Source organism: Drosophila suzukii, chromosome 2L, assembly GCF_043229965.1.
Source record: "Drosophila suzukii chromosome 2L, CBGP_Dsuzu_IsoJpt1.0, whole genome shotgun sequence".
Lineage (NCBI taxonomy): Eukaryota > Metazoa > Arthropoda > Insecta > Diptera > Drosophilidae > Drosophila > Drosophila suzukii.
Window position 1 is genome coordinate 17,827,612 of NC_092080.1, and position 23,953 is coordinate 17,851,564.

General features: G+C 39.2%; 4 protein-coding genes and 1 non-coding gene across 8 annotated transcripts; 1 reads left to right on the forward strand and 4 right to left on the reverse strand.

The window, feature by feature from the left end:
- The first annotated feature begins 2,412 nt into the window (after positions 1-2,412).
- On the forward strand, positions 2,413-6,808 carry LOC108020462 (sodium- and chloride-dependent neutral and basic amino acid transporter B(0+)). The gene is made up of 9 exons (XM_017088789.4): positions 2,413-2,755; positions 3,594-3,725; positions 3,785-3,948; positions 4,010-4,101; positions 5,187-5,656; positions 5,714-5,862; positions 6,017-6,145; positions 6,208-6,414; positions 6,469-6,808. Exons 1-9 carry the CDS (start codon positions 2,605-2,607, stop codon positions 6,739-6,741), a joined length of 1,767 nt encoding a protein of 588 aa, XP_016944278.3. The 5' UTR covers positions 2,413-2,604; the 3' UTR covers positions 6,742-6,808.
- Positions 6,771-10,320, reverse strand: Ntl (Neurotransmitter transporter-like). Of its 4 annotated transcripts, XM_036815440.3 has the most exons (10): positions 9,704-10,320; positions 8,766-8,914; positions 8,619-8,678; positions 8,506-8,561; positions 8,221-8,344; positions 7,833-8,166; positions 7,624-7,775; positions 7,436-7,564; positions 7,180-7,380; positions 6,771-7,108 (listed from the first exon to the last, which is right to left on the reverse strand). In XM_036815440.3, the coding sequence occupies exons 1-10, from the start codon at positions 9,876-9,878 to the stop codon at positions 6,806-6,808; spliced, it is 1,683 nt and encodes a 560-aa protein (XP_036671335.2). In that variant the 5' UTR covers positions 9,879-10,320; the 3' UTR covers positions 6,771-6,805. The 4 variants fall into 4 exon arrangements, 3 of the variants coding, with proteins under 3 accessions (XP_036671335.2, XP_016944259.2, XP_065719038.1); XM_017088770.4 differs by having other exon boundaries at positions 8,619-8,914; XR_005014210.3 differs by lacking the exon at positions 6,771-7,108 and having other exon boundaries at positions 7,242-7,380; positions 7,624-7,770; positions 8,619-8,914.
- On the reverse strand, positions 9,273-9,457 carry TRNAY-GUA (transfer RNA tyrosine (anticodon GUA)). Its single transcript has 2 exons — positions 9,421-9,457; positions 9,273-9,308 (listed from the first exon to the last, which is right to left on the reverse strand). It is a non-coding gene; the product is annotated as a tRNA-Tyr (tRNA).
- Positions 10,321-10,458: 138 nt separating the features above from the next.
- Tep3 (Thioester-containing protein 3) lies at positions 10,459-18,734 on the reverse strand. Its single transcript, XM_017088757.4, has 15 exons — positions 18,312-18,734; positions 15,670-15,847; positions 15,134-15,612; positions 14,743-15,073; positions 14,404-14,687; positions 14,232-14,343; positions 14,024-14,170; positions 13,290-13,965; positions 13,102-13,233; positions 12,625-13,046; positions 12,219-12,566; positions 11,987-12,164; positions 11,576-11,931; positions 10,928-11,384; positions 10,459-10,864 (listed from the first exon to the last, which is right to left on the reverse strand). The coding sequence occupies exons 1-15, from the start codon at positions 18,395-18,397 to the stop codon at positions 10,638-10,640; spliced, it is 4,413 nt and encodes a 1,470-aa protein (XP_016944246.3). The 5' UTR covers positions 18,398-18,734; the 3' UTR covers positions 10,459-10,637.
- An 876-nt stretch (positions 18,735-19,610) lies between these two features.
- On the reverse strand, positions 19,611-22,587 carry LOC108005430 (sodium- and chloride-dependent neutral and basic amino acid transporter B(0+)). Its single transcript, XM_017068715.4, has 9 exons — positions 22,394-22,587; positions 22,089-22,220; positions 21,865-22,028; positions 21,716-21,807; positions 21,139-21,596; positions 20,934-21,076; positions 20,360-20,488; positions 20,032-20,238; positions 19,611-19,967 (listed from the first exon to the last, which is right to left on the reverse strand). Exons 1-9 carry the CDS (start codon positions 22,554-22,556, stop codon positions 19,692-19,694), a joined length of 1,764 nt encoding a protein of 587 aa, XP_016924204.3. The 5' UTR covers positions 22,557-22,587; the 3' UTR covers positions 19,611-19,691.
- Positions 22,588-23,953: the final 1,366 nt, after the last annotated feature.

Genomic DNA, 23,953 nt, shown 5'->3' on the forward strand with positions numbered 1-23,953 from the left:
TACACAGAGATATAGACGTACACAGCCGGATCGGACAACAATATCTTATAACTCCCATAGGAATAACCGGAAAAAAGTTTTTAAAAAAATATCTTTGGTGTTTTTTAACATATTACGTGTAATGTACCAGCCTTAAGATCTTTAAACGAAATTTTTGAAAAGTAACTGATAATAAAGCTAGCACTCGTTACTTATCCAAGTTAATTACCGGAGAATGTAACCCCATGTAATCACAAGCAAAATTGCCTAAATAAAGACGGAAAGTGATCCAAAGCGAAACGTCAAAATTTAGATTTTTGTCGGATGTTTAAGCTCCCAGCTTTTGAATTCCGATCTACTCCGTCTTTCTGTTTCGAGAACTCTAAGAGTACGGTTGGCTTCAAAAAGTTAGTCCAACTTCAATTCTGGCCACACCACGTGCAGTCAAAATTCACATAAATCTTTTCCATAAGTGATTATTAAGGCTAAAACACAATAAAATAACCAACTAGTCAAGCTCCTAAATCAGAAAACAGAAAGAAACAACACATAAATTGAAGGAAGACAAACTGAACGTAAGTAAAAGTAAAAGGAGATAGCCAACGTGAAATTAACATATAGTTCTCTATCAGAAGATTGGGCTATAAAACTCTAGCCAGCAGCAGGTTGTCCGTGGGGTTCGGAACCAAGCTGTTCAAAATCCAGGCTAGGATAGTCGGCGGTAAAATCATTCGTCAACAGGGAATAGGATCCCTTCAGTTGGGAAGGCGGAGGGTCGGAAACTGCGCCTAGATTAGAGAGAGAGAGTTAGCCAGTATCACTTGGAAATAACCCCAAAACAAAATATTAAAATCTATCTAAAAAATTATGTAAATCAAAGTGCAGTTGATCGTGATACGCTATTTGAAATACTTACGAACCCCAAGCTAATACAAGCGTTGCATAACTCTTTTCAGAGGGTAAGTGATCGCATGCTACTCTAGTTTTGATTGTTTCGGGCAAGCCGCCGATTGAAAAAAGTTTACCCCAAAAGCGAATGGGTGAGCTAAAACCCTCCAAAACGAATAACCGGCTGCCGTCCCAAAAAAATACAAAACTTTCGGTGATGATCTGGTTTGCCTAAACATAAGTCCGGCCGAGATAAGCTTTCCAGGCAGTTTTGTTTTGATTGCGTTATTCGTCTTGGAGAATTTTGGCTGACCTCAAATATGAATTAAAGGGAACTCATTGCGTGTAATTACGGTTTGCCTTGCATAAGTAAATCAAAGAAAATAAATAAAAAGAAAAGAAAAACAAATATGTAAACAGACAAGCCTGGTAAAGAAAACGAAAGAAATGAATTAATAGATGTGACCCATGCATAGAAACCAACCAACTGCACTTAAAACTAAGAAAACCTATGCCTAGAATACAAATTTAAAAGACCAGTTTTGTTAGATAATATAACTTGAATTGAAATCATGAAGTTAAGTAAATGAAATCTTAAATAATGTATGTTAATTACACCCCTACAACATTTGTTTGTAAAACTTAATTATATATATACCATGATGAAAGGCTAAGTCCCCTTTTAATTTTTTTTCCGAGGACATAAATATATAACATAAATAAAATAATAATTAACTATACATTTTGGGGTTCTTATTTAACACCTTAACAGAAAGAATCAAGGTTGGGAGGGTATAGAAGGGTAGGACGAACAACATCTCAGTCCCATCCGCTTTTATCTATTCAACTTATGTGCTGCATACCGATTTAGTTCATCCGCCATTCATTGTTCAGTTCCATTATTAATTTGAGGTTTTAGTGCGGAATTTTGATGAGTTAGTTTCTGGAGGGATCTTTAAATATTTCGACGTAACCGCGATCTACAACAGCCGCAACAACCCACCCAATTCCTCCCGCTGAAGCTAGGGGTATCAAAAGGTCCCAGTCGCGAGTTGTGGATTCATGGCCAGTAGGTTATCTCCAAAAGGTGAGACAGAAAAGACTTTTTCTACAAGGCGTGCGTTACATACGCTTGGAAATAAAATCTTTTAATTAGTTCTGAATTTCGAGTTTAATTTAATCAAAATCGGACGACTATATCGAATATCTGCCATAGGAACGATCGGAAAATTGGTGGGAAAATAATATGAAGCAAATTATAGCTTCGGTGCTTCTTGACATGTTATTTTATACTATTGGGAATATCATTTTTGTATTTTTAAGAATTTCGAATTAAATTTGATAATTATAACTGTAAGGGTATACAAACTTCGGCTTGCCGAAGCTTCATTCCTTTCTTGTTTTATACTCGTTTTTCGCAGAGTTGACCACATTTTTTAATATTTTTAATCAAATTTAGTTGGAAGAGATTTCTGTGACACCCCGAAATATAATATGTAACTGAGTATCGCTGTCCCATGCGATGAGCTAAACAGCGACTTGCAGTCGGGTTCGGACTCAGTTCGTAGACGACGGCTCTACTAATAAGTCTGTCTATTCAAAGTAAAACGCTCGTGGATCTTTACTGAAAATAATAATAGTACTGGCATCATCGTGCAAAACCATAGTACTTTTTCGAATATAAAAGCGTTTTAAAATTAGCCTTCCTTATTGGCTGATTGATATTGCTGGTGCAACATGGTTCATGGCACTGGCCAAAAGCCCTTTTCCCCCGATCTAAATCGGGGAAAGTGGGAAAGACCTACGGACTATATATTTGCCAGCGTAGGGTTAGCTCTGAAGTTGGATGTCTTTGATTTTACATATTATTTGCACTACGATTTGGGCAGTAAGTAATAAAATTATGTATCGCTATCCCTATATTATATGTGGAATATGCTCCAGGGTCAGTTTAATCTTTTTAGGGGCGTTGCGCCTTTGATGGTATTGACATGTGACAAAATTGCTCATAGCATACGTAGGACCACTTGAATCTTTCGAGGTAGTATTGCACTTCATTGATTAAGTAACGAAAAGACCCGTGTCATAATACTTAAATGTAAAAATGACGCTTCTGATTTATTTTAAAATCTCTTTTCTTGCAGCTTTAAGGCAATAAATACTAAGCAATTATTATTATACCCGTTACTCGTATAGTAAAAGGGTATACTAGATTCGTAGGAAAGTATGTAACAGGCAGAAGGAAGCGTTTCCGACCCCATATTCTTGATCAGGATCACTAGCCGAGTCGATCTAGCCATGTTCGTCTGTCCGTCTGTCCGTCTGTCCGGATGAACGCTGAGATCTCGGAAACTATAAGAGATTTGGCGTGCAGATTCCTGAGCTTCTTACGCAGCGCAAGTTTGTTTCAGCAATGTGCCACGCCCACTCTTACGCCCACAAACCGCCCAAAACTGTGGCTCCTACAGTTTTGATGCTAGAATAAAAATTTTAACTGAAATGTATTGTTTTCATCAATACCTATCGAGTGACAAAAAAAAAGTTTGCCACGCCCACTCTAACGCCCATAACGCTTAAATCTGTCTACCGCCGGTAGGTGGCGTATTTTAATCTCGCTTTGCTGCTTGCATATCTCTATTTCCCTTTGGTCCCTTTAGATGAGTAACGGGTATCTGATAGTCGAGGTACTCGACTATAGCGTTTGTGGTTTTATATTCCTTTCTTAGTTCTTGGAATATTAATGTACTTTGCGTATATGGTCATTTATATGGTTCCAATCATATTCGTTCACTCCTTTATGGGCCAATTCTCCAGCAGCGGCTTTATCTCTGCCTTTCGCCTGACACCTTTTTTCAAAGGTAAGTCCCTTGAAAGAGTAAATTAAAATTAAATGTATAATATTGAAATTTGATGTTAGGCATGGGATACGTCAGCGTCATTCTGAGCCTCTCAATGCTCATTTACTATAGCGTTTACGCGGCTATTCCGCTATTGTTTATAATAAACTCTTTGCGACCCACTTTACCTTGGAGTTGTGAAGGCTTAAAATCTTGGTTTAATGAGACCTCTGGACGATTGACAGTAGGAAATTTGGGTAAACAAACTTCATTCAAAAATAATACAATTTTCTTCGTTCTTAAAGATATGTAACAGGACAAATAGTTGGGAGTCTTCTGAAAACCAAAACTACACAGGTATGAGGGAACTTTATGTACCTTCCGTGCTCTACTTTCAGTAAGTATGCAGTTATTTACTTCAAATTGTTACATTTATTACCCTGCAGATGGTACTTTAGTTTCAGTCATATTTATGTATATATATTCTTAATCAGCATCAACATTCTTCCATTCGTTTCTCAAACGCAAGCTTGTATTTCATATTTATACCCTTGCAGAGGGTATATTGATTTCAGTCAGAAGTTTGCAACGCAGTGAAGGAGTCGTTTCCGACCCCATAAAGTGTATATATTCTTGATCAGCATGATTAGACGAGTCGATCTAGCCATGTCCGCCTGTCCGTCCGTTTCTACGCAAAGTAGTCTCTCAGTTTTAAAGCTATCGGGCTGAAATCGGAAAATAGGTGGGAAAATAATATGAAACAAATTATAGCTTCGGTGTTTTTTAACATATAACCTCCTACGCTTGGAAATAACATTTTTGAATTAGTTCTGAATTTCGAATTTAATTTTATCAAAATCCGAAGACTATATCGTATAGCTGCCATAGGAAACGATCGGAAAATTAATGGGAAAGTCATATGAAACAAATTATAGCTTATAGATTTTTGACATATTTTCTTATACTATTGGGAATATCATTTTTTTGTATTTTTAAATTTAATAATTATAACTGCAAAGGTATACAAACTTCGGCTTGCCGAAGTTAACTTCCTTTCTTGTTTAAGATATTGTCAATAAGCTTTCCCAATAGTCCTTTTTTTTTAGTCAAATATACTAGTCAGAATGGGCAGGACAATTATATTCTATAGCTTAATCACTTATTATACCCTTTGTTTGCAACGTAGTAAAAGAGACGTTACCGTCCCCATAAATTATTAATATTCTTGATCAGACTCACAAGACGCGTCGATCTAGCCAGAAGTCTTATTTATATTGCAGGTGGTAAATAAGTCGGAACGAACCAGATCGGACAACTTTATCCAATAGCTCCCACAGGAATTATAGGAAAATAAAATTTTAAAATATGAGTTTGGTTGCTTTAGACATATTATCTTCTACTCTTGAGAATTTATATTTTTTTTCCCTCGTTTGATTTTAAGAAGTACTGGCCATTAAAAATTTGTCTCCTTTAATTTTGTAGAAACCTATATGATAGCCGGCGAGAAAGTGGATATCCAAATATTAATCAAGACTATAAGATATCCTGGGATATTGTTGAACTCTTTGCTCTAGTTTGGGCAGCGATCGCATTTATATTTTATAACTTTTCGGAGACGGCGAAGTTTGGAAAATTTATACGCTACATGGTCATTGGGACACTGATTCTGCTTTTAGTGTGCTTTGTGCGCTTTCTCTTCCTTCCAGGAGGTCTTTCGTGGATGGACAGATATGCAACTCCAAAATCAAGTGATTGGGTCAATAGTTTCTATTCAACATTTTTCATTGCTATGCAGGCGTTTGGAGCTGGCTGGGGCAGTGTGATAGCCCTGTCCAGTTTTAATGGGTTCAAGACCGACATAATGTCGTACAGTTGGATTATTTCCTTTGGCCAAATATTTATTTACATTATGTTTGGCTTGGTTTCCTTCATGGTGGAACACTACTTCCAAGGTTATTACTATTTATAAGTTTCATAATGTGTTCTTAAGATTTGATTTACAATTTCAGAGCTTTCCAAAGATTCAGATAAAACATTAGTCATTAACCCTTGGGTGATGATTTGGTCTAGTGCAAGTGTTTTGTCCACCATGGATTGGCCAAACTTGTGGACTATCATTTACTATACTACGTTATTAATGGCTGCTGTCATTTTGATAGTAAGTATATTTAAATAACTTAATATCTTAATCAGCGGAAACATACATACACACATATTATTAAACGAATCCAATTTACATTATTACTCGAGAACAACTTAAAAGATCCAAAACTTCTATAAAATTAAATACAAATAAATATTTGCCATTGTAGACAACGCAAATATTCACTGTCCTACAAAGTTTGTTTGATGAGTTTGAGGAACTTAGAGTGAGAAAACGGGAGGTTACATTTGGCCTTATTGGTGGGCTTGCAGTCTGTTCCATTTTCTTTTGCACAAATGTAAGTTGCAATATATCTAAGGCAATCAAAATCTATCTTTGTTCCTTTTCCTTATATTCCAGCATGGTATTACTTTCTTTTGTGTTTTGTATGCTGATGCCATTTTTTCGCACAATTTGCTTCATTTACTGCTACTTTTGGTGGTTTTCTGGATCTACGGGCGAGAACGTTTCCAGCGGGATATTGAGTTTATGTTGGGTCAACCGTTTGCCTCCTGGAAGATTTTTATACTCCGCTATATAGCTCCTATATTATTTGTCTCTTGTCTGGTTTGTTATGGACTAATATATTATTTTAGTTTGAATTACCACTTTTTGTTATAGCCCATTGGAATTAAATGGTCCTTACATAATCACTCTTGGGTCTCACTAGAATTCCACGTGATGTGCATTATTGTGCTGTGGTTACCCATTCTGGCAATACCTGGAATCGGACTTTACTACCTTTCCCAAAGCACTGGAACATTCTGCGATCGCTTCAGACGCACCTGTCGACCCACCAATTGGTATCCTGTTGATATGGAGCGTCGCCAGAAGTACGAGGAAGCTATAAGAGCCCCAGAGATGACCCACCAGCTTACTGATGTGTTGAACTAAGTGGTTCCTTTAGATATAATACAAACATATGACGGAATATCAAAAATATATATATTTATAAAATCTACTTGGAGCCCTCCATGTCTGTGTCAGACATGAATCCCGGCATCTGTCTCTGCCTTCGGAAGGCCTCGTAGTCCGCCCGATCTTGCGGATCCGCTGGCGTCCAGTCCAAGGGCTTGAGGCGCTTCTTCAGGCTTTCGCACAAGGTAGCTCGCTTTCGGATCATGATGTAGAATATGTAAAGCGGTATCCAAATAACTGATGACACAAAACTGGCCCATCCGATTATAACGGCCCACTGGGGGTACGAAACGTTGTTGTAGGTGATCGTCCTCATGAACACGATGCTCGTGATGAGAATGAACTGAAAGAAGGGTAGAAACAAGAATATTATAAGAATGCGAAAGTTGGGTAAGCAAGGAGAAAACTACTCACGACTAGGACTAGGGGAGTGACTACCTGCCACAGGATCCTCCAATACAAACTTGGTCTTTTACCGAGCATAAACTCGATATCCATCAAGAAGTTTTTAATGCCATAAATCCAGGCCACCATTATTATTTCCACCATACATATGACAATAACCGCTATGGCCGAGGAGTACCAGTCAAACAGCTGGAGGACAAACATGCCGCCCTGAAATAAGAGGTGGCAAAATTAGGAGGTGGTTACATTCTCAGGGAGTACTCACATTTGTACACATTATAGTTGAGAGGCCGAAAAAGATGAAACAACAGATGAGCGTCAGTTTCCATTTGTGCTTCCTCATCCAAGGCCACTCATCCAAAATGGATGACATGATAGCCTCCAGTTGTACAAACTTCGGGTGGGCAAAGATTTAGTGCAACAGAAATAAATCCAGTTCACTTAGTAACTTACCACACTGTCGATGCCCAGTAGAAATAGCATGACGAAGAACATGAGTGCCCAAAGCTGCGGTATTGGCAGCATGGCAATGGCCTCCGGATACGTGACGAATGCCAATCCTGCTCCACCAGTTGCCACCGCCTCTACGGGAATGCCCGACTTTTCTTTGGATTGACAACATCTGAAGTTTTAGAACTTTGCATATACCGAAAAAACCTTACCCGAGAGGAAGCCCAGCACGGCAAAGACCACAAATCCCGCAAAAATGCTGGTAAACACGTTGATCGACACTATGATAATAGTGTCGCACTTGGCATTATTCCGGAAATTGCTAAAACTGGCCATATTGACGATACCACCCCAACCAGGTCCCAAGCCAAAGAACATCTGGATGGCGGCATCGGCCCAGACTTTGAGGTCTAGCAGGCGATGCCACTCGGGATACAGGTAGAATTTGATGCCCATCCAGGCCCCGGGCAATGTGACTCCTCTCACGAACAGGATGAACAGCAGAATGTAGGGAAAGGGTACCGTGAAGTACACGACCTTGCCCACCTGTAAGTTATGGGATAATGGATGATGGAGCCTATCCTGAACTGAAAGACTTACAGACTTTATTCCGCGCACTAAGCACAGGTAAATAATAATCCAGGTGATCAGCAGGCTCACAAGCTGTTCCCACACCATGCCACCCAAATCTGAGATGTCGGTTGAGATTCTAAGCACTTCCAGGCTGCGAGAGAAGATTTTAATAGAATATCTTTAAAAGCAACGCAGGGTAGAGTACTAAAAAAGCCAACAGGAGTACAATATTTTTAGGAACTACAAAATATTTCTGTTTCAAGAATAAGATGTAACAATTGTTTATCAAAGGGTTATGTTTCAAGAACTCACTGAAAGAACTCGTCGGCAGAAGTTTTGAATCCATCAGTATGGTTATGCTTGCCCAACTGTGGAATCAAAAAGAATACTTTAACACTGATAATTTTTGAAGCACGATAGCTCACGTCATTGGGGGGGACACAGTCGTCCGTATTCCAAGGATTTTCACAGTCCTCCCAGGGAACCTTTTTGAAGAAGCAGTAGGAGATCATGCGGATGGGATACGATATAATCACCGAGTAGTAGCACACGCAGTAAGCATTCACCACCACCTGAGCGATTCCGGTTCCTTTCAACAGGGGCGCCATGCGGAACATGCCCGTGCATCCAGTGCTGGAAAACTGTCCGATAAGGAGCTCCATATAAAATAGAGGTATTCCGGCTAATATTACCATCAGCATGTAGGGAATAAGGAAGGCGGCTAAGGAACGGGGTATAAAAATCAAGGGTTGCTTTCATTTAACAAGGCTGAAAAAAATTTTCCAAGGCTTATTGGGTAGTAAAATAATATTTAAATATTAGCAGAAAAGTGTCATTAAATAAGATACCCAAAAAGTTGGTCTTACTCATTTTCTTAAAATGTTGCCTTTAAACGTCTGCATTACCGAATGTATCTTTAATAATATTTGTTACTAAAATATGATGTTCTCTTTTGTCTTATATTCCGATTATTAAGATACTAAGATTAAGGTTATAGCATGAAAATTCTAACCTTCCGACTGCCTTTCATGCAAAAAGCAAAACGAAAAAAAAAATTAAAAAGATCCCAAAAATAAGTATCCTTCGAGCCGGATTTGAACCAGCGACCTATGGATTTCAACATATCGCGATTCAGTAACTGATGATACAAGAGCAGGCGCTATCTGGGCCAGGGTATTGTTTGGCCCAGAGTCCAGCCTCTGCTCGCATCACCAAGCCTCGGAAACTCTACAGTCCACCGCTCTACCAACTGAGCTATCGAAGGCGTCGCCGTTCGGTTGGCCAAATGGCCATCAAAAGTGCCGGAGCTTTCCCAGCTTTCACTCGAAAGCTATGGCCTAAAAATAACCATCGCCACACTCAGTGCAGCCCACTTGTTCGCTGACGTCACTGGTGTGGTGCGCTATTTTGGGAAGTGGCAAGAGCTTGAGCTCACTCATCGATTTGTGGGATGGTGGTTGGGTGGTTGAGTGGGTGAACTGGGTGTCTAGATGGGTGGAGGATTACTTACCACCACCACTGCGGTAGCACAGATAGGGAAATCGCCAAACGTTGCCAATGCCAATGGCATAACCGAGTAGCGAGAGGATGAACTCCGTCTTGGACTTCCACTGGCCACGATTCTCGTCCCGCTCGATGCGCTTTTCTTTGCGCGGGGTCGTAGTCGGGGGCGGTTGATTGGCCATTGTCACTTAAGGCTGCACTCCGAATTTACCATACTGAACTAAAGCTAAAGGGGTTGAGTACAAATCGTTCTATTTTTACACAATATATTTGAAGCTGTCAAAAAGTATAAGAACAACTGAACAAATGTATATTTATATATCTAACAAGGGAAACGTCCGAATATATTCAAGATAAACAGTGCGTATATTTGATGATTGGGCACTTTGCGTTTCTCTTTAGTTGATAAGTAACGTGCCGAAAGATGAATAAAAGTTTTAAATGTTTTAATTTATATAACCTCTTTGAATAATGTTCATAAATTATAGCGCAGGTTTCTTATTAACAAAAAAGTACGTTCCTTCTTAAGCAACCAGGGTCCCTCACAAATCTCGGGGGGGTTTAAATTTAATTTAAGGTGTCTAAAAGGTTGCAGTGTACAACCCATAGTCGTCCTTCTGAACAAACTCATTGTGTTGCGGATTGCTTATTTTATTGTTGCATACTTTTAGACACCTAAAATAACATTTAAAACTTTTAAAAGTAATTTCAAAACCGCCGGTGATTTGTGTGGCACCCCCTGATTCATTTTGAAACAATTGGTTTAGGTTTTAGTAAACGTTATAACATTTTATTGGCAACACTTTAGCATCGTTAGATGTACTTAGATCAGGTTAAGTTCACGGCATTTATATTACGCTACCTTAGGTACTATGTGAGTGGGTTTGTTAAAGCTTCGATTTCCTTGTTGGTTCCACATTGCGTGGCAATAACAATATCATCTAACAGCTGAGGGTCTTCAAGAGCACCAACAGAGCAGTCACTACCGATAAATGAGGAATTGCCTTGAGGTCAGGGCTTAAGCCACGACCTGCTATCGCCGTGTAGTCATCAGGTCGCTTGGACTCGCGTTTCTCGGCCTTTTCGCAGAGGTTACCGCAGTTGGCGTGCTCGCAAATGTCGCAGATATTGGACTTGGGCGCCCTATAGAACTGTCTGGCACGACGAGCTGAAAGTTATGAAAGAATCATTAAGTAAATGATAATTGTTAGGTTAAGTTTTTGATGCTTACCGCTGTCGTAGTAGTCATACATGACCACCGCCACAGGCCGGTGTTTGGTAACCTTGACGGTCTTGTAGGCATGCAGCGTAGGGCAGACCTCCCTTCGGTCCAGGTAATCAAAGTAGATCACCACCTTTGTGTTCCTGTTCTGGGTCTCCACCTTCTTGATGCGCTCACTCGATTCCAAAGTGGGAAGTGTATCCCTGTCCACGACGAATCCGCTGGGCAGGTGCACTTCCATCACGGCCATATTGGAGCGCTGCTCATCCTCGCCCGCCACGGAAACAAAGCTGGCACAGGCCGACAGATGGAGGTAGTCCGCATGGGAGTTCCGATTTACGGTGGGATCGAGTACAAATCGTGGCCAGGCACTGGTCACGTTCGTATTATATGTATAACTAACTTGAGCAAGAGCCAGTCCACGACCAGTTGCAGAAACACTCAGGTTTTTGAGGTTGTTGGGTAGCTAGAAGTTATTACAGTTTAGTATCGTTTATATACGAAACGATTTCTCTTTATCCAGTTTACTTTTGTCATTAAGAAATATTGCAGCTACGGAAATATTCTCCTTCATGTTAAAATTCTTGACAGATAATAATTTATAGCCCTAACGTTATATAGAGAAATCGACCCCAAGAAATATATTTCTTAACTCACCTCCACGGATTGCAGGGCCAGTGAGTTTTCAGCATTCACATTTATAATCGTTTCGGCACCTTCTCCGTAATGGAAACCAATTTGAAGATTATTGCCCTGACTCGAAAATCGTTCGGCAAACATGAAAAGCGCCTGGAGACCCACCACCGTGTCCTGAGAGGCCACAAAGCCACCTCTGGAGTTCCGCTGGTCCATCAGCCACTCCAGGACAGGCAGGGCATCTCGCACCAAGTTATTTTCCAGAAGGGCCAAGGCGGCATAGGCGGAGATCTCGATGTTGACACTACGGGTGGCATTATACCAGGGTGACTGCTGCTCACCAGCAGGTGCCGTTTTATTCCACCACTTGCGACCATCTTGAAAAATGTTTTTTAAATATTTAAGTTATTTAACCAAAATTAAATATCTCACCCTTGTTGGTGGCCAACGAGTCCAATCGCTGAAGAAAAGCCGCCTTGGCATTATGATTAGCTCTAGAGAGCACATAGGTGCCCAAGGCCATGGCATGCAGATTATTGGATCCATCCAAGCCTCTGGTGATAAAGTCCAGGGCCTTGTTGATGCCATTCCGGTATTCCGGATAGAGATCCTAGACCAAACTATCAGAATTTCTCTTTCTTAAGATGTGAGTTCTGATACCTACCACATTCTCCATCAGAGCCAGTGTCACAAAGGCAGTCAGACTGATGCCATCGTCGCCAAATCTCTCGAAGATATCGCCACGCTCCTCGAAGCCACCATTAGCCGACTGAACACTTCCTAGATAGGTGAGTGCTTTTTGAAGGACATTGCTATCCACTTGGGTGTAAGGAGCCGCTTGTCGCAGTGATCGAGCCACGTAGGCCGTTAACCAGGTGGAACTCCGCTTGGCATCCAATCCAAAAGCACTGAAAGCACCATTCTCGTGTCGATAATAAAGAATTCTCTGATAGCCCACTGCCAGATTATTCGTGGCAGCCAGTTCGACTTCCGGAGTGAGCTGGCGAAGGCGCTGTGAAAAGGAATTTAATATATTAAATTGATAATAATATAAAATGATATTAACTTACCCCCAGGTAGCGTAGGGCCATTAGGTTGGGCACAAAGTTTACCATGGTCTGTTCGCCACAGCCCGTTGGCAAAAGGATGAGGTTGTTCAGATTTCCCACCAAGCTGCCAATCAGATCGCCAACGGCCGATACTTCGATACGAGTGGATTCCGGAACGGCATTCCTTGGCACCGCAATGGTTACATTCCTCCTATTTTGGGACTTTTCTGAGTTGAGATCAATGAAAAATCCTCTGTTAACGCGCTCTGTCGCTCCAGGATGCTCCACCAGAAGATTTTGCTCCACTGTATCGCCAGCTTGGGAGGAGGCAGCCATTGCCTTGACCAAAAGGGAACCCACTCTCTTGGGAGTTACGACAAAGGCTACTGATCGAGACGATCTACCCGGCACCTGCAGGGATCTACGCCTGTAGAGCTCCACCTCTATAAATAGATCATTTGTATTATAAAATTCTTAACCTCATAAAGGGTAACTCACTTGGTTGGTTGGTGGCCTTGGGATCTAACTGGGGAAAGTCAAAGTCCAGGGCCGAGTTGTAAAAGGTGACCTCCACGTTCAAATCGCTGTCTCTGTTGTTGTGCACCACAAATGGAATGGCGATGAGTTCATCTGCCAACAAAAAATTATGTTATTTCCCTTTTTTTATTTCCAAAACTAGACCTTACCCCTTTTTATGGAATAGGGCAACTCGGTGGTTATGTAGAACTCTTTGTAGGCTTCCATTTTGCCATTTGACGGCGACAGTCCCAGGCCGTTAACGGGATCCAAAGAAAAAGCGGAAACTACCCAAGAAGTCATCTCACTGGGAATCCTTCGGTGGATAAAGTTTCTTCCATCGCTTCCCGCAGAGATGTTTAGGAAGAGCCACGTATCCGCCGCATCGCGCATCACATGAACCCTTGGATTGTGCCAAAAAGGCTTGGGAGTATAAGAAAAGGCATATCGCCCCTTGCCAGGAGGTAGGGTGTTAACTTCGATCTTATGGGCTGGGCCTATGTCTGTTTTTCGCACAGTGGTCAGTTTGTCCTCCTCAGGACCGGTGGAAGCATCTCGACCCAAGGACGGATTGCTCTCAGCTTCCTTTTCAATAAAGTAATCTGTATTGGACATTGTTATAACACCAGATTCTTTGCCAGGTGACCCCATTGGAGTGTTGATATCGTTCAGTTCGTATGAACGCAGGGCATCCATTAGTCGTTTGTGGGTCAAGTCGTGACCACTCCTCAGCGCATTAGCATTTTGGTCCACCAGCATGAGACCCACATAAGAGTAAGGTTTTGTGCTAATGCCTATGTCAATATCTTGGCCAGGAGGCGCTCTGATTGGAGCTTCAATTTGTACCTATATAGAAGATTACATAATAAAGTAAAGATAGTAAATCAAATCGTAAAGCACTTGCCGCATTAAGCAGATTTTCCTCAAACTGTATAACCTGTTCATCATAAACAAACTCTCCATTTACTACAGTGTATACCAAAAGCTTGGCCCTAGGCATCATTGCAAATGGTGCAAGGAATTTGATGGTGTGGAAAGTGCCTTGTGCCACCTATAAAAAATATTAATAAGTAACCATGAAATATCTTTAACAACATAACTTTTCAACTTACATCCACACTACGAGAAAGAATAATATCGCCACGACCGACAACTTGATACATAAAATATTTAATCGGCTCAAAAGAGCGCACCACCACAGATATTTCTTGATTAACAGTGGGTCTGAAAATAAAAAATTGTATAAAATGCATTTATATAATCATCTTCCGTATTGGTACTCACCTATCGTTCAACACTTTAGCAGTTATATAGTTTTTGCTGTGCAGATGTTTTCTCGGGATCTTTCCCACCTCACTAATCACACCTTGGTAGTCGACAATAATGGAATGAAATTCATCTTGATCTCCAATGGGAACCGTAAACTTCATCTTTATCTCGCCACTGGCATCTAAGCTGTAGGAAGTACGATTATACATCTCACTGCTGCCATAAACATTCGTCAAAAAAGCGGTGATCTGGGGATTGAAGTCCCTCAGTTGGCTGCCATCATTTCGAGTAATGCGAGCCTGAAAATTAATTAATTTGAAATACTTTATTATTAAATTCCCTTCAACTACTTACTGTGGCTTCAAATGGCACTCCAGGAATATAGTAACTGGGCACTTTGAGAGCCTCCACACGGAAGTGATTTAAGTGCAGGGTCAAAACTGTTGAATAGTTTTGCACCGAACCAGTGGACTTCTCCTCAACCAGGGCATCCAACAGATACTGTCTCTCGTAATCCTGCTTCAGATGCAACTCATTCTCTATATCGAACTCAAAGTAGGCATTGCCATCAATGGGCACAACCTTTCGAGTGATGAGATCATTAACAAAAGGTTGAAGCGAGCCAAAGAAAGTAGGGTATATGGATAGGGTGGCCTCACCCACAATTGGCTGACCAAATGCATAGCTAGTTAAAGAAGGGATATGATTATCCTATTAACTTTTGGTGGGTAAATAGAACACTTACTGCGCCCTGACAGTGGCAGCTATTTTTCCATCCTTATAAATAGCATGCTTGGGTGTATCTATATCTACCACGAATTTGGGCAAAATATGATCGAGTATCTCGAATGTTTGTGTATGAGTTTGTTCCGATACTTCCACGACTATAGACCAGGTCCCAAAACGTGGGTAGTCCGACAGTCGAAGTTCGTTCGAGTAAATTGAATTGGTCAGCCGAATGTCCTTGTAGCTCCGTATAATATTATCACCCGAATCCTTGATATCCACATGCACACGTCCATAGCCACGAGCGGGTTTCAGGTTGGCATCCAAAACGAGCACTCTATAGTGAACCAGATCCCCCGGTTTGTAGATGCTCTTGTCCGTCTGAATCAAAACCGTATGTTGTTTGGACTCGAAGTGCAGCTGAGTCTCGTTGGTGAACTGAACTCCCCCAAGACCTTCGGCAGTAAGACGGTATCGGTCTGTTTTTAGGGCGGGAATCTAAAGGTGGTTTTAGGTTGAATGTAAGTCTTTTGGTAAAGATTTATTTAAGCCCACCTCAAAATGCAGTAGTTGCGTGGAAAAGGGTCGCAGCTCCACGGTCTTAAAGTCCGTGTAAGAGCTTCCCAGAATCCCCACTTTGAATGTGGCTGATTCAGGAGCATTGTGCAAGCTCACGGCCACATGAAATTGGGAATTCGGACGCAATGTATTAGGAGCAATTATCGAGTACAGGCTGTAATATTTTTAAGAACGTTAAACAATAAATTGATAAATAAAATTCATAGAGTATACAAAACACTAAAAAAATTTAAATATCCTACCAAATAAAATTGTTAAATAAAACTATAAAAATAAAAGGCATTAGTGGGCTTGGTTTAAAAATCCAGAAAATAAACAAATAGTAGATAATAATTTAAATTGTAACGCTTATAATTAATAGATTTTGTACTATTATTTCTTGGTTTTGGAATTTCGGTAACAGCTTTATTAATTTTCTTATAAACAAAGTACCCCTCCACCTAACGACTGCCCTACAAAAGCTAACAAAAAGAGCTTCAGATTTAATGTTCGTAGATAAGTGGATTACACCTATGCTGCTATGCTATCTGAATCTTTTCTTCGCTATTCATTCACGCGTCTAACGGAAGACAATACCCCAACCCGAAAGAGGGTATTGTACTTTAACTCCCCGCTCGGGTCAGCATCAATCGCTGCGGTGCGGCATTTGTCGGAAATGGTTGGATGTGGTTGGTGGTTCGGGTCGGGGTTGTGGGAAGTGCGGCAGAGTGGCTCGAGCTATAACTATTTTTGTGTGGTTTTCTCTTGACTCTTTTTCGTAATGCAGAATTTGGAAGCTTTTTGAATCAGCCGAGACAAACAATTGCAGCTGATGATCAAAGACATTGGGTCTCATTTAAATACGGTTTTTTATAATGGGAATTTTGTGCTACCTCATTAGGCTATTATAAAATCAGCATTTATTGTTAAAATCACATTTAATACCATTAGTCACTAAGCTGGGATCATAGAAGAGGATTAAAAGAAAGAATTGAATGTAGCTTTGTATTAGGAAATAGAAATCCAAGCAATGTTAGGTAACTTTTATAAAAATGTGAACTTTTTCTCAAACTCCCAAACACCAAAACCTCTCCATAAAAAGTATTCATAAAACAATGTTGTTCAAGCCTTGTTAGTCTTTTAACTTAGCTTTTCTATTAAGTAGTCGTTTTTGTCTCAACTTATACCCTGCTGCTTTTGGTAGTAAGTTTCGGGCTATCCATTTAGTTGGTAGTCCCAAATTGCTAAGTATATGAAGTGCTCCCTAAGTGTGCCAGCTTTTGGCGTAACTCACAGTTTGCCGCCTGTTCTAATTCCAATTGGTGTGTCGGGTCTAACCTGTTCCCACCAAAAAATTTTCTTTTGTGTTTATATCACGTTTGTTAGCCTAAAAAACAGGTTCCCTTGGCGGTGGTCGGTCCCGCAAAACGGTTTTCAACCAGCAGGTAAATGGCAAAAACAATTTCGCTTTTGCTCAAATTGGCCGCAAAATGCAGGCTTCAAGTTTCCAGTTGCAGTCGCGATGTTCCACCTGATTGATTCTGCCATGAGGTGTTAAACTAATCTAACCAGGTGATTTTCATAGCCGATCCGCTCTTTTTCGATCCGGGTTCGATTGATTGAAATTCACCCACATGAGCTGGCGAATTCAAGCCTTGAATGAGTGCCCCATATATGGTAGCAGATTGAACTCGAGCCAACTCAATGACAGATCATGAATTTAAGAAGAAAGAGGAGGAAAGCACCAGAAGTAGACGCCTCCAGTGAAACTGCCATTACTCGATCAATCACAGTTCTTGGTAAACCTCTACATACAAACATAGCTGAATAAATTCGCAAAGTGATTATAAGATCGCCTCGAATGGTCAGCTTTCAAGGTGAGCCATCGGAAATGAGTACACAAGTAGCAATCCGTGTTTATGTGTCACCTCAACTAGCAGCATCAGGGTGAATCGAGTTGCTAAGACAATGATGGCGTTTAAGAAGTAGATAATACCTCTAGAAATTGTTAATCATTTTTCTCTAAAGACTTTCTTAATAAATAAAAAAAAATATTTACGGTTTTTTCAATAAGTTATAATATTTTAAATTGGATCTAAGTAAATTGCTTATTCCCAAAAAACTGTTTAATTATAATGAAAACAAAGAATACCTATGTTTTCCCAACTGCAATTTTCTAAATATATCCCAAGCATTTTTTAATACCTACTAATATTCCTGACATTACATAAGTCTAATTTTTTCCTTTTCCATCGGAATGCATTTCCTTTTTAGCATCTTCCCACCTTGCATCACCCTAACCAGTTAAATATGCGTAGGCACACTCAAATTCGCCTCCAAAAACTGCGTTGGCTTCGGGTTATTTCATCTCCAGACTTGTTTCGGTCTCGTCAGCTTATTATGACAGTAATAAAACCCAGGGCTAATTTCTTGATTACACGTTGTTAATTACAGATCTGCGTGTCGGCAGAGTCCCGAAATTCACACTGATCTGTCGAGTTCGTCGTCTAAGTCGTTTGTTTTCCTGGCTCCATCTGGAGTGGAGTGATGTCATTTCGCGGCATTATAATATGTTTCCATTTTTCGTTTGCTTTTTCAATGTGTCACCCGTAGGGGTGATGTGTCTGTATTATACTAACCCCTGGGCCGATGTTTGGTAGAATAAACAAGCGGTGACTAAGATCAGCACTGGAATAGATCCCAAATCCGCTCCCTGGAGGCGCATTTTTTGCTTTTTCCTTTGAATCACGTTAGTAAAATTAAATGTAAACACGTTTTCTCGAATTGTGTATTGGCATCACATATTAAAACCAAAATCAAGTCAAACTTTATTGCCGTGGGCAGGCGCTTTGCTCTCTCTCACTTGCACGCCCACTGTACGTATATGTATTGCCCTCTCACTCGCGATTGCAGCAGCACCAAAAGCACCGCAGATTGCCCAAGACGAAGTGCGCGTTTTTGGAGCGACTTTACTCGCTTTTGCTTTTTTACGCGATTTTCACCTTTGCCGCGGAACGCTCGCGATCACCTGTTGTCCGCTTGAAAGCTCACCGCCAACTGATTTCTCAAGTCGCCGATCGCTGTTGCAATGTTTGAATTCTCACAGCAGTTCAGTTGTCGCAACAAACTCAAAAATAAAAACAATGTGCAAAGGAGGAATACTTTGACTAGACGAAGCTTTTATACCCTAGCTAGGCAACCTTTATGATGCTGATATAATATTAAAAAATAATTTATTTTTAGTGCATTCAAAAATGCATACTACTTAAATAAATAATGAGTACATAAATTGATCAGATATTCCTAATCCAGCTTCTTTGTTTGATTTCTTTATATGATTATTTGACTGTTTTGAATTTTTATAAAACTAAAAATATTCAATATTTTTAAATCAAGGCGCCATGTGTTCTTCCTCTTCCATAAATATGAGTCATAATTTTCCCGATCTGGTACACAGTTTTTAGTACGCTTTAAAGCTTTTCGAGGTAGTGTAGATGTAGAGCCAGTGTGTAAAATAATTGGTAAGTTCTGTAAATAAGCGCTAGATGTCGCAACGCCACATAATGTGAAACCTAGGTGGCGGTGGAGAAATTTCGTAAGCAGCCGAATTTCTGTATGAGTTTATCTCCATCCCTCTCACACTGTAATGAGTTTGCTAATTAATAATTATTGTTTGTCTATAACTTTTTAATAAATTTTCCAATTTTTATAATTTTTGAATTTTTTTTGAGCTTGATAAAAGTAATATTGTTCTACTACTTTTTGTATTCTATCACATATGTGAAAATATTGAAATTTAAAAAAGTATTAGCATATTTGTATCAAATCTAGTGCCTGATCGAATTTCGATATATTTAAAAATAAGAAATCTTATCGTCATAAAATTCAACAACAACAAATTGTTATGACACCTTTTTAAAAAACAAATCCGTGAAATCCTTTCCAATTATTCAAAAATTTTTATTATCATATTGAGCATACTCATTTATTTTTAACGAATTGTACATTCATATCACTGTTTAATTCACCTCCTCGGTAACTTCGAAAAGCTGGTGGGTCATCTCAGTGTTTCCTACAGCTTCCTCGTACTGCTGGCGGTGCTCCATCTCAACCGGATACCAATCAGTGGGTCGACAGGTGCGTCTAAAGCGATCGCAGAAGGTGCCAGTGCTCTGGAACAGGTAGTAAAATCCATAGCCAGGTATTGCCAGAATTGGTAGCCACACCAGTATAAATGATATCACAATGATCACTGCTGAGAAGTGGCTGATGAAGGTCAAACCTACTCCTACCAGCTATTCAAAAAATAAAACATTTAAGCTTATATAAAACTACAAGAAACAAAAGACCATAACAAACCAGACAAAGCACTAAAATAATTGGAGCTATGAATCGAAGAATGAAAACCTTCCAGGAAGCAAAGGGCTGTCCCAACATAAACTCAATATCCCGCTGGAAACGTTGTCGGCCGTAGATCCACAAAACCACCAAAATAAGCAGTAGATGAAGTAGACTGTGTGAGGCAAGGGCATCACTACCAAGAGCAAAAAAGAAAGAAATACCGTGCTGGAAAACATAGAACACTGATTAGTACATACTAATTCTTTTTCAAAAAACAGTCAATACAACTTTGTATATTAAAGTTTTAACATCATTGTTTAAATAAAATTAAAAATCAAGTACTCACGTTCGTGCAAAATATAAGTGAACATAATGCAAGGCCACCAATTAGTCCGAATGTTACCTCCTGCTTTTTCTCTCTTAGTTTTTCAAACTCGTCAAACAAACTTTGCAGGATAGTAAAAATTTGCGTCGTCTGTAATGGATAACATATATAAGGAATATAGTTTAAATCTATTACATGATTGTGCTTGTTCAATTTCTATCGTCTAAGGTCGTTCTCTTACTATTTACGGAATGTCGAAATCATATGAAAAAATTGTGAATTTTTTGACCAAGGTTTGAGACCTTCGCACGGTAAACAAAGCGTTCATTGATGTCGATGTAACTCACAGTAGTTAATAGTTCAGTTCCAAATTTAACATATATTTGTATTCATTTTAGTGCGTTGAGGGTGGAATTAGTTATTTTTATTTTTTTATGTATATTAGAAATTCAATTATGCCTCAATATTGTTAAATATTGTTACTCACACTGCTGATATTATATTGACAAATTTAATAACCGACTATGACTATTCTGTTGTTAAATTGTTAATTGCTTATAATAATAGATATTCCCGAAATAAATTATTTACTCACCATCACAATAAGAGCAGCCATAAATAACATAGTATAGTAAATAAAAGTCCACATATTCGCCCAACCCATTGTTGATATGACAGAGGCACCGGACAAAAACAACATCCAATCCTTCAACACAAAGGTGGTAGCATCACCGAGCTCTACAAAATGTAAAATGTGACGATTGCTCAAGATAATATTAAATATTATAGAAGTTAATTACCTTTGAAATAGTGATCCAGCATAAAGGAAACCAAGCCAAACATAATGAAAATAAAGATCTGTCCAAAGGAAATAATCCAACTGTACGACATTATGTCAGTCTTGAACCCATTAAAACTGGAGAGCGCTATCACGCTGCCCCATCCAGCTCCAAACGCTTGTAGGGCTATTATAAATGTCGAGACACTTCCCATAGCTAAGTGCTCTGAATCTAGTGTCATATATTTGTTTAGCCCCAAAAGAGCTCCGGGGAGAAAGAGAAAGCGCACAAAGCACACTAAAAGAAGTGCCAGGGTCCCAATCACCATGTAGCGTATAAATTTTCCAAACATCTCCGTTTCCGAGAATTTGTAAAAAATAAGTGCAATTATTGCCCAAGCCAAAAGGAAAAGACCCAGAAAATGCCAGGATAGCTCAAATTCCTGCTCCGGATATCCTATTTCTTCACTAAAGTGGTTTCTGAAAAGTAAGAACTATTTATTTAAGTACTCACACTTCATATTTTGAAACTCGGTGTATAATTAGTAACCGCGATCTTAAAAATTAAATGAATGTAGTTTTCATTAAAAAATACTTACTCAAAGTAAAGAACGGAAGGTACATGAAGTGCAGTGCTGTAAAAATTTGTATCGTTTACGTTTTCATCAAAAATATCTGTAATGTTACAAATCTTAAAAAATCGAAAACATATTATTTTGAATTCAGTATTTTTTTACAAGTTTCTTACGGTTGATTGCCCACTGGACACATTATGCCAAGACTTAAAGCCTTCACAGCTCCAAGGTAAAGTGGGTCGAAAAGAATTGAGCATGAAGAGTAGCGGGATAGCAGCAAAAATGCTGTAGTAAATGAGCATGGAGATAGTTAGAAAAGCGCTCACATATCCCATGCCTGAAAATCAAATTTAAATAAGTAAATATTAACATCTGTCTAACATTTTCACTCGCTTACCTTTAAAGAAAGGTGACACCCGAAAGGCGGAGATAAAGCCACTGCTGGAGAACTGTCCCATAAAGGAGTGAACGACCATGATTGGAACTAAATATATCACCATGTAGACAAAGTACGGCAATATTCCAAGAACTAAAATTAGCAAACAAAAATATTTAAAATTATTTCTGAGTCATCATGTCAGAAGTCAACTTAGTAGGTAGCAAAATGTCTTAGCTGCGCAACGCCCCTAAAAAGATAAGCCTAACTCAGAAGCTTATCAGCCCTGTGACACAGAGAGAGCGCTATTTGCTTCCATTACTTACTGCCCAATTCAAAGAAATACCAGTACGAGGCTGCAAAAACATCAAGCTTCAGAGCTAATCCAAAGCAGGCAAATATATAGTCCGTGGGTTTTTCCCACTTCCCACGATTTAGATCGGGAGAAAAGGGCTTTAGACCAGTGCCGTACGATGTTTCGTACACCATGCTGCGACGACTATATGTATTATCCGGGATTTCCGAAAGGTTTTTTTATATGGTCACGATTTGATTTTCCACGCCGATGGAAATAATATTATGTGTACAGCGAACGATCCGCCAGCGTTTTTACTTTAAATTGACGGACTAATTAGTAGAACCGATGCCGGCGAACTGAATCCGATCCCAACGGCAAGCCGATGTTTAGCTCATCCCGCTTTACTCAGAGGCTTATGCCCTATCGCCGGCTATTCATGCTTGATCTTCAGTCAACTATCGAATAATATAAAAATATAAAAACTATATATTTAAATTAATTTGTATCTACTTTTGTAATTATTTATTAATAGTAGAGTATTATTCTAATCCAAACTTTTAAAAAAATTACATAATCTGAATATTAAGCCTCTTAAGCTGAAAAAGTGGTAATATTTTTCCGGAATAGTGTTATAAATTCTGTAAGGGTATTTCCATTTCCGACCCTTAATTGTATTCTCTGCTTTTTGTTTTAAATGCACACTATCAGAGCTCTTATATCTGCGACTGTCTCTCTTGCGCTCGCTTATCGTCGTACACTGCCAAGTTCATTTCGATGCGAGAACTGCAAACTGATATTTTGGGCTGACAAACAGCCGCAATGTCATCAAAACCCGGGAAAAACTCATTGAGCAATGGAAAATCAAATAATAGGTTGCCACCATTGCTGTAGATTTCAATTATTACGCGTTCAATCAGTTCTATTTAATAAAGCGTTCAATTTTACTGAGCTGTATATTGATAATTGAAAGATAGACTCATACTATATATGCCATGATTTTCATGCATTTTTCAACACACGAAATAAAAATAGTCCCTGTTTACACAACACACACAAATTCATAAAATGAGATCAGCTTAACTGTCGATCATTTGCAATTTATATAGAGATCTTTAGAGTAAAGAAGGCAGTGCCTCAGCATTTAATGCTTTGGGACTGAATTCATCGTCAACTTTCGAGTGTTACCGAATACATGAAAAGGTTTTTATGCAAACACGAATTTGCTTATTGCTTGAAATGATTTCATGAAATAGGCATAGCATAAACACAGATTCAGCTATAAAATTACTAGTCAACCTCTAATCAAGTTTGCTTAATTATGTGTGTGGCTACTAGGAACATTTATTAAGAGTAATTATATTTGATAACCTCGGTGAACTTTCAAATCTATTAAAAGTATTTCATAATTTATATGTATAATTAAAACGTATTTATATTGAGATAGTTAAACTTGTAAGGTTAGTTCTGATTAAAGACTCTAGGAAGGAACTTAATCCTTTAAGAACTTTAATCAGACAGTGAAACTGAAAATCTAAAGCTAATAATTGTGCAATAAAATTAATAAGATTTGTATACTTTAACCAAAGCA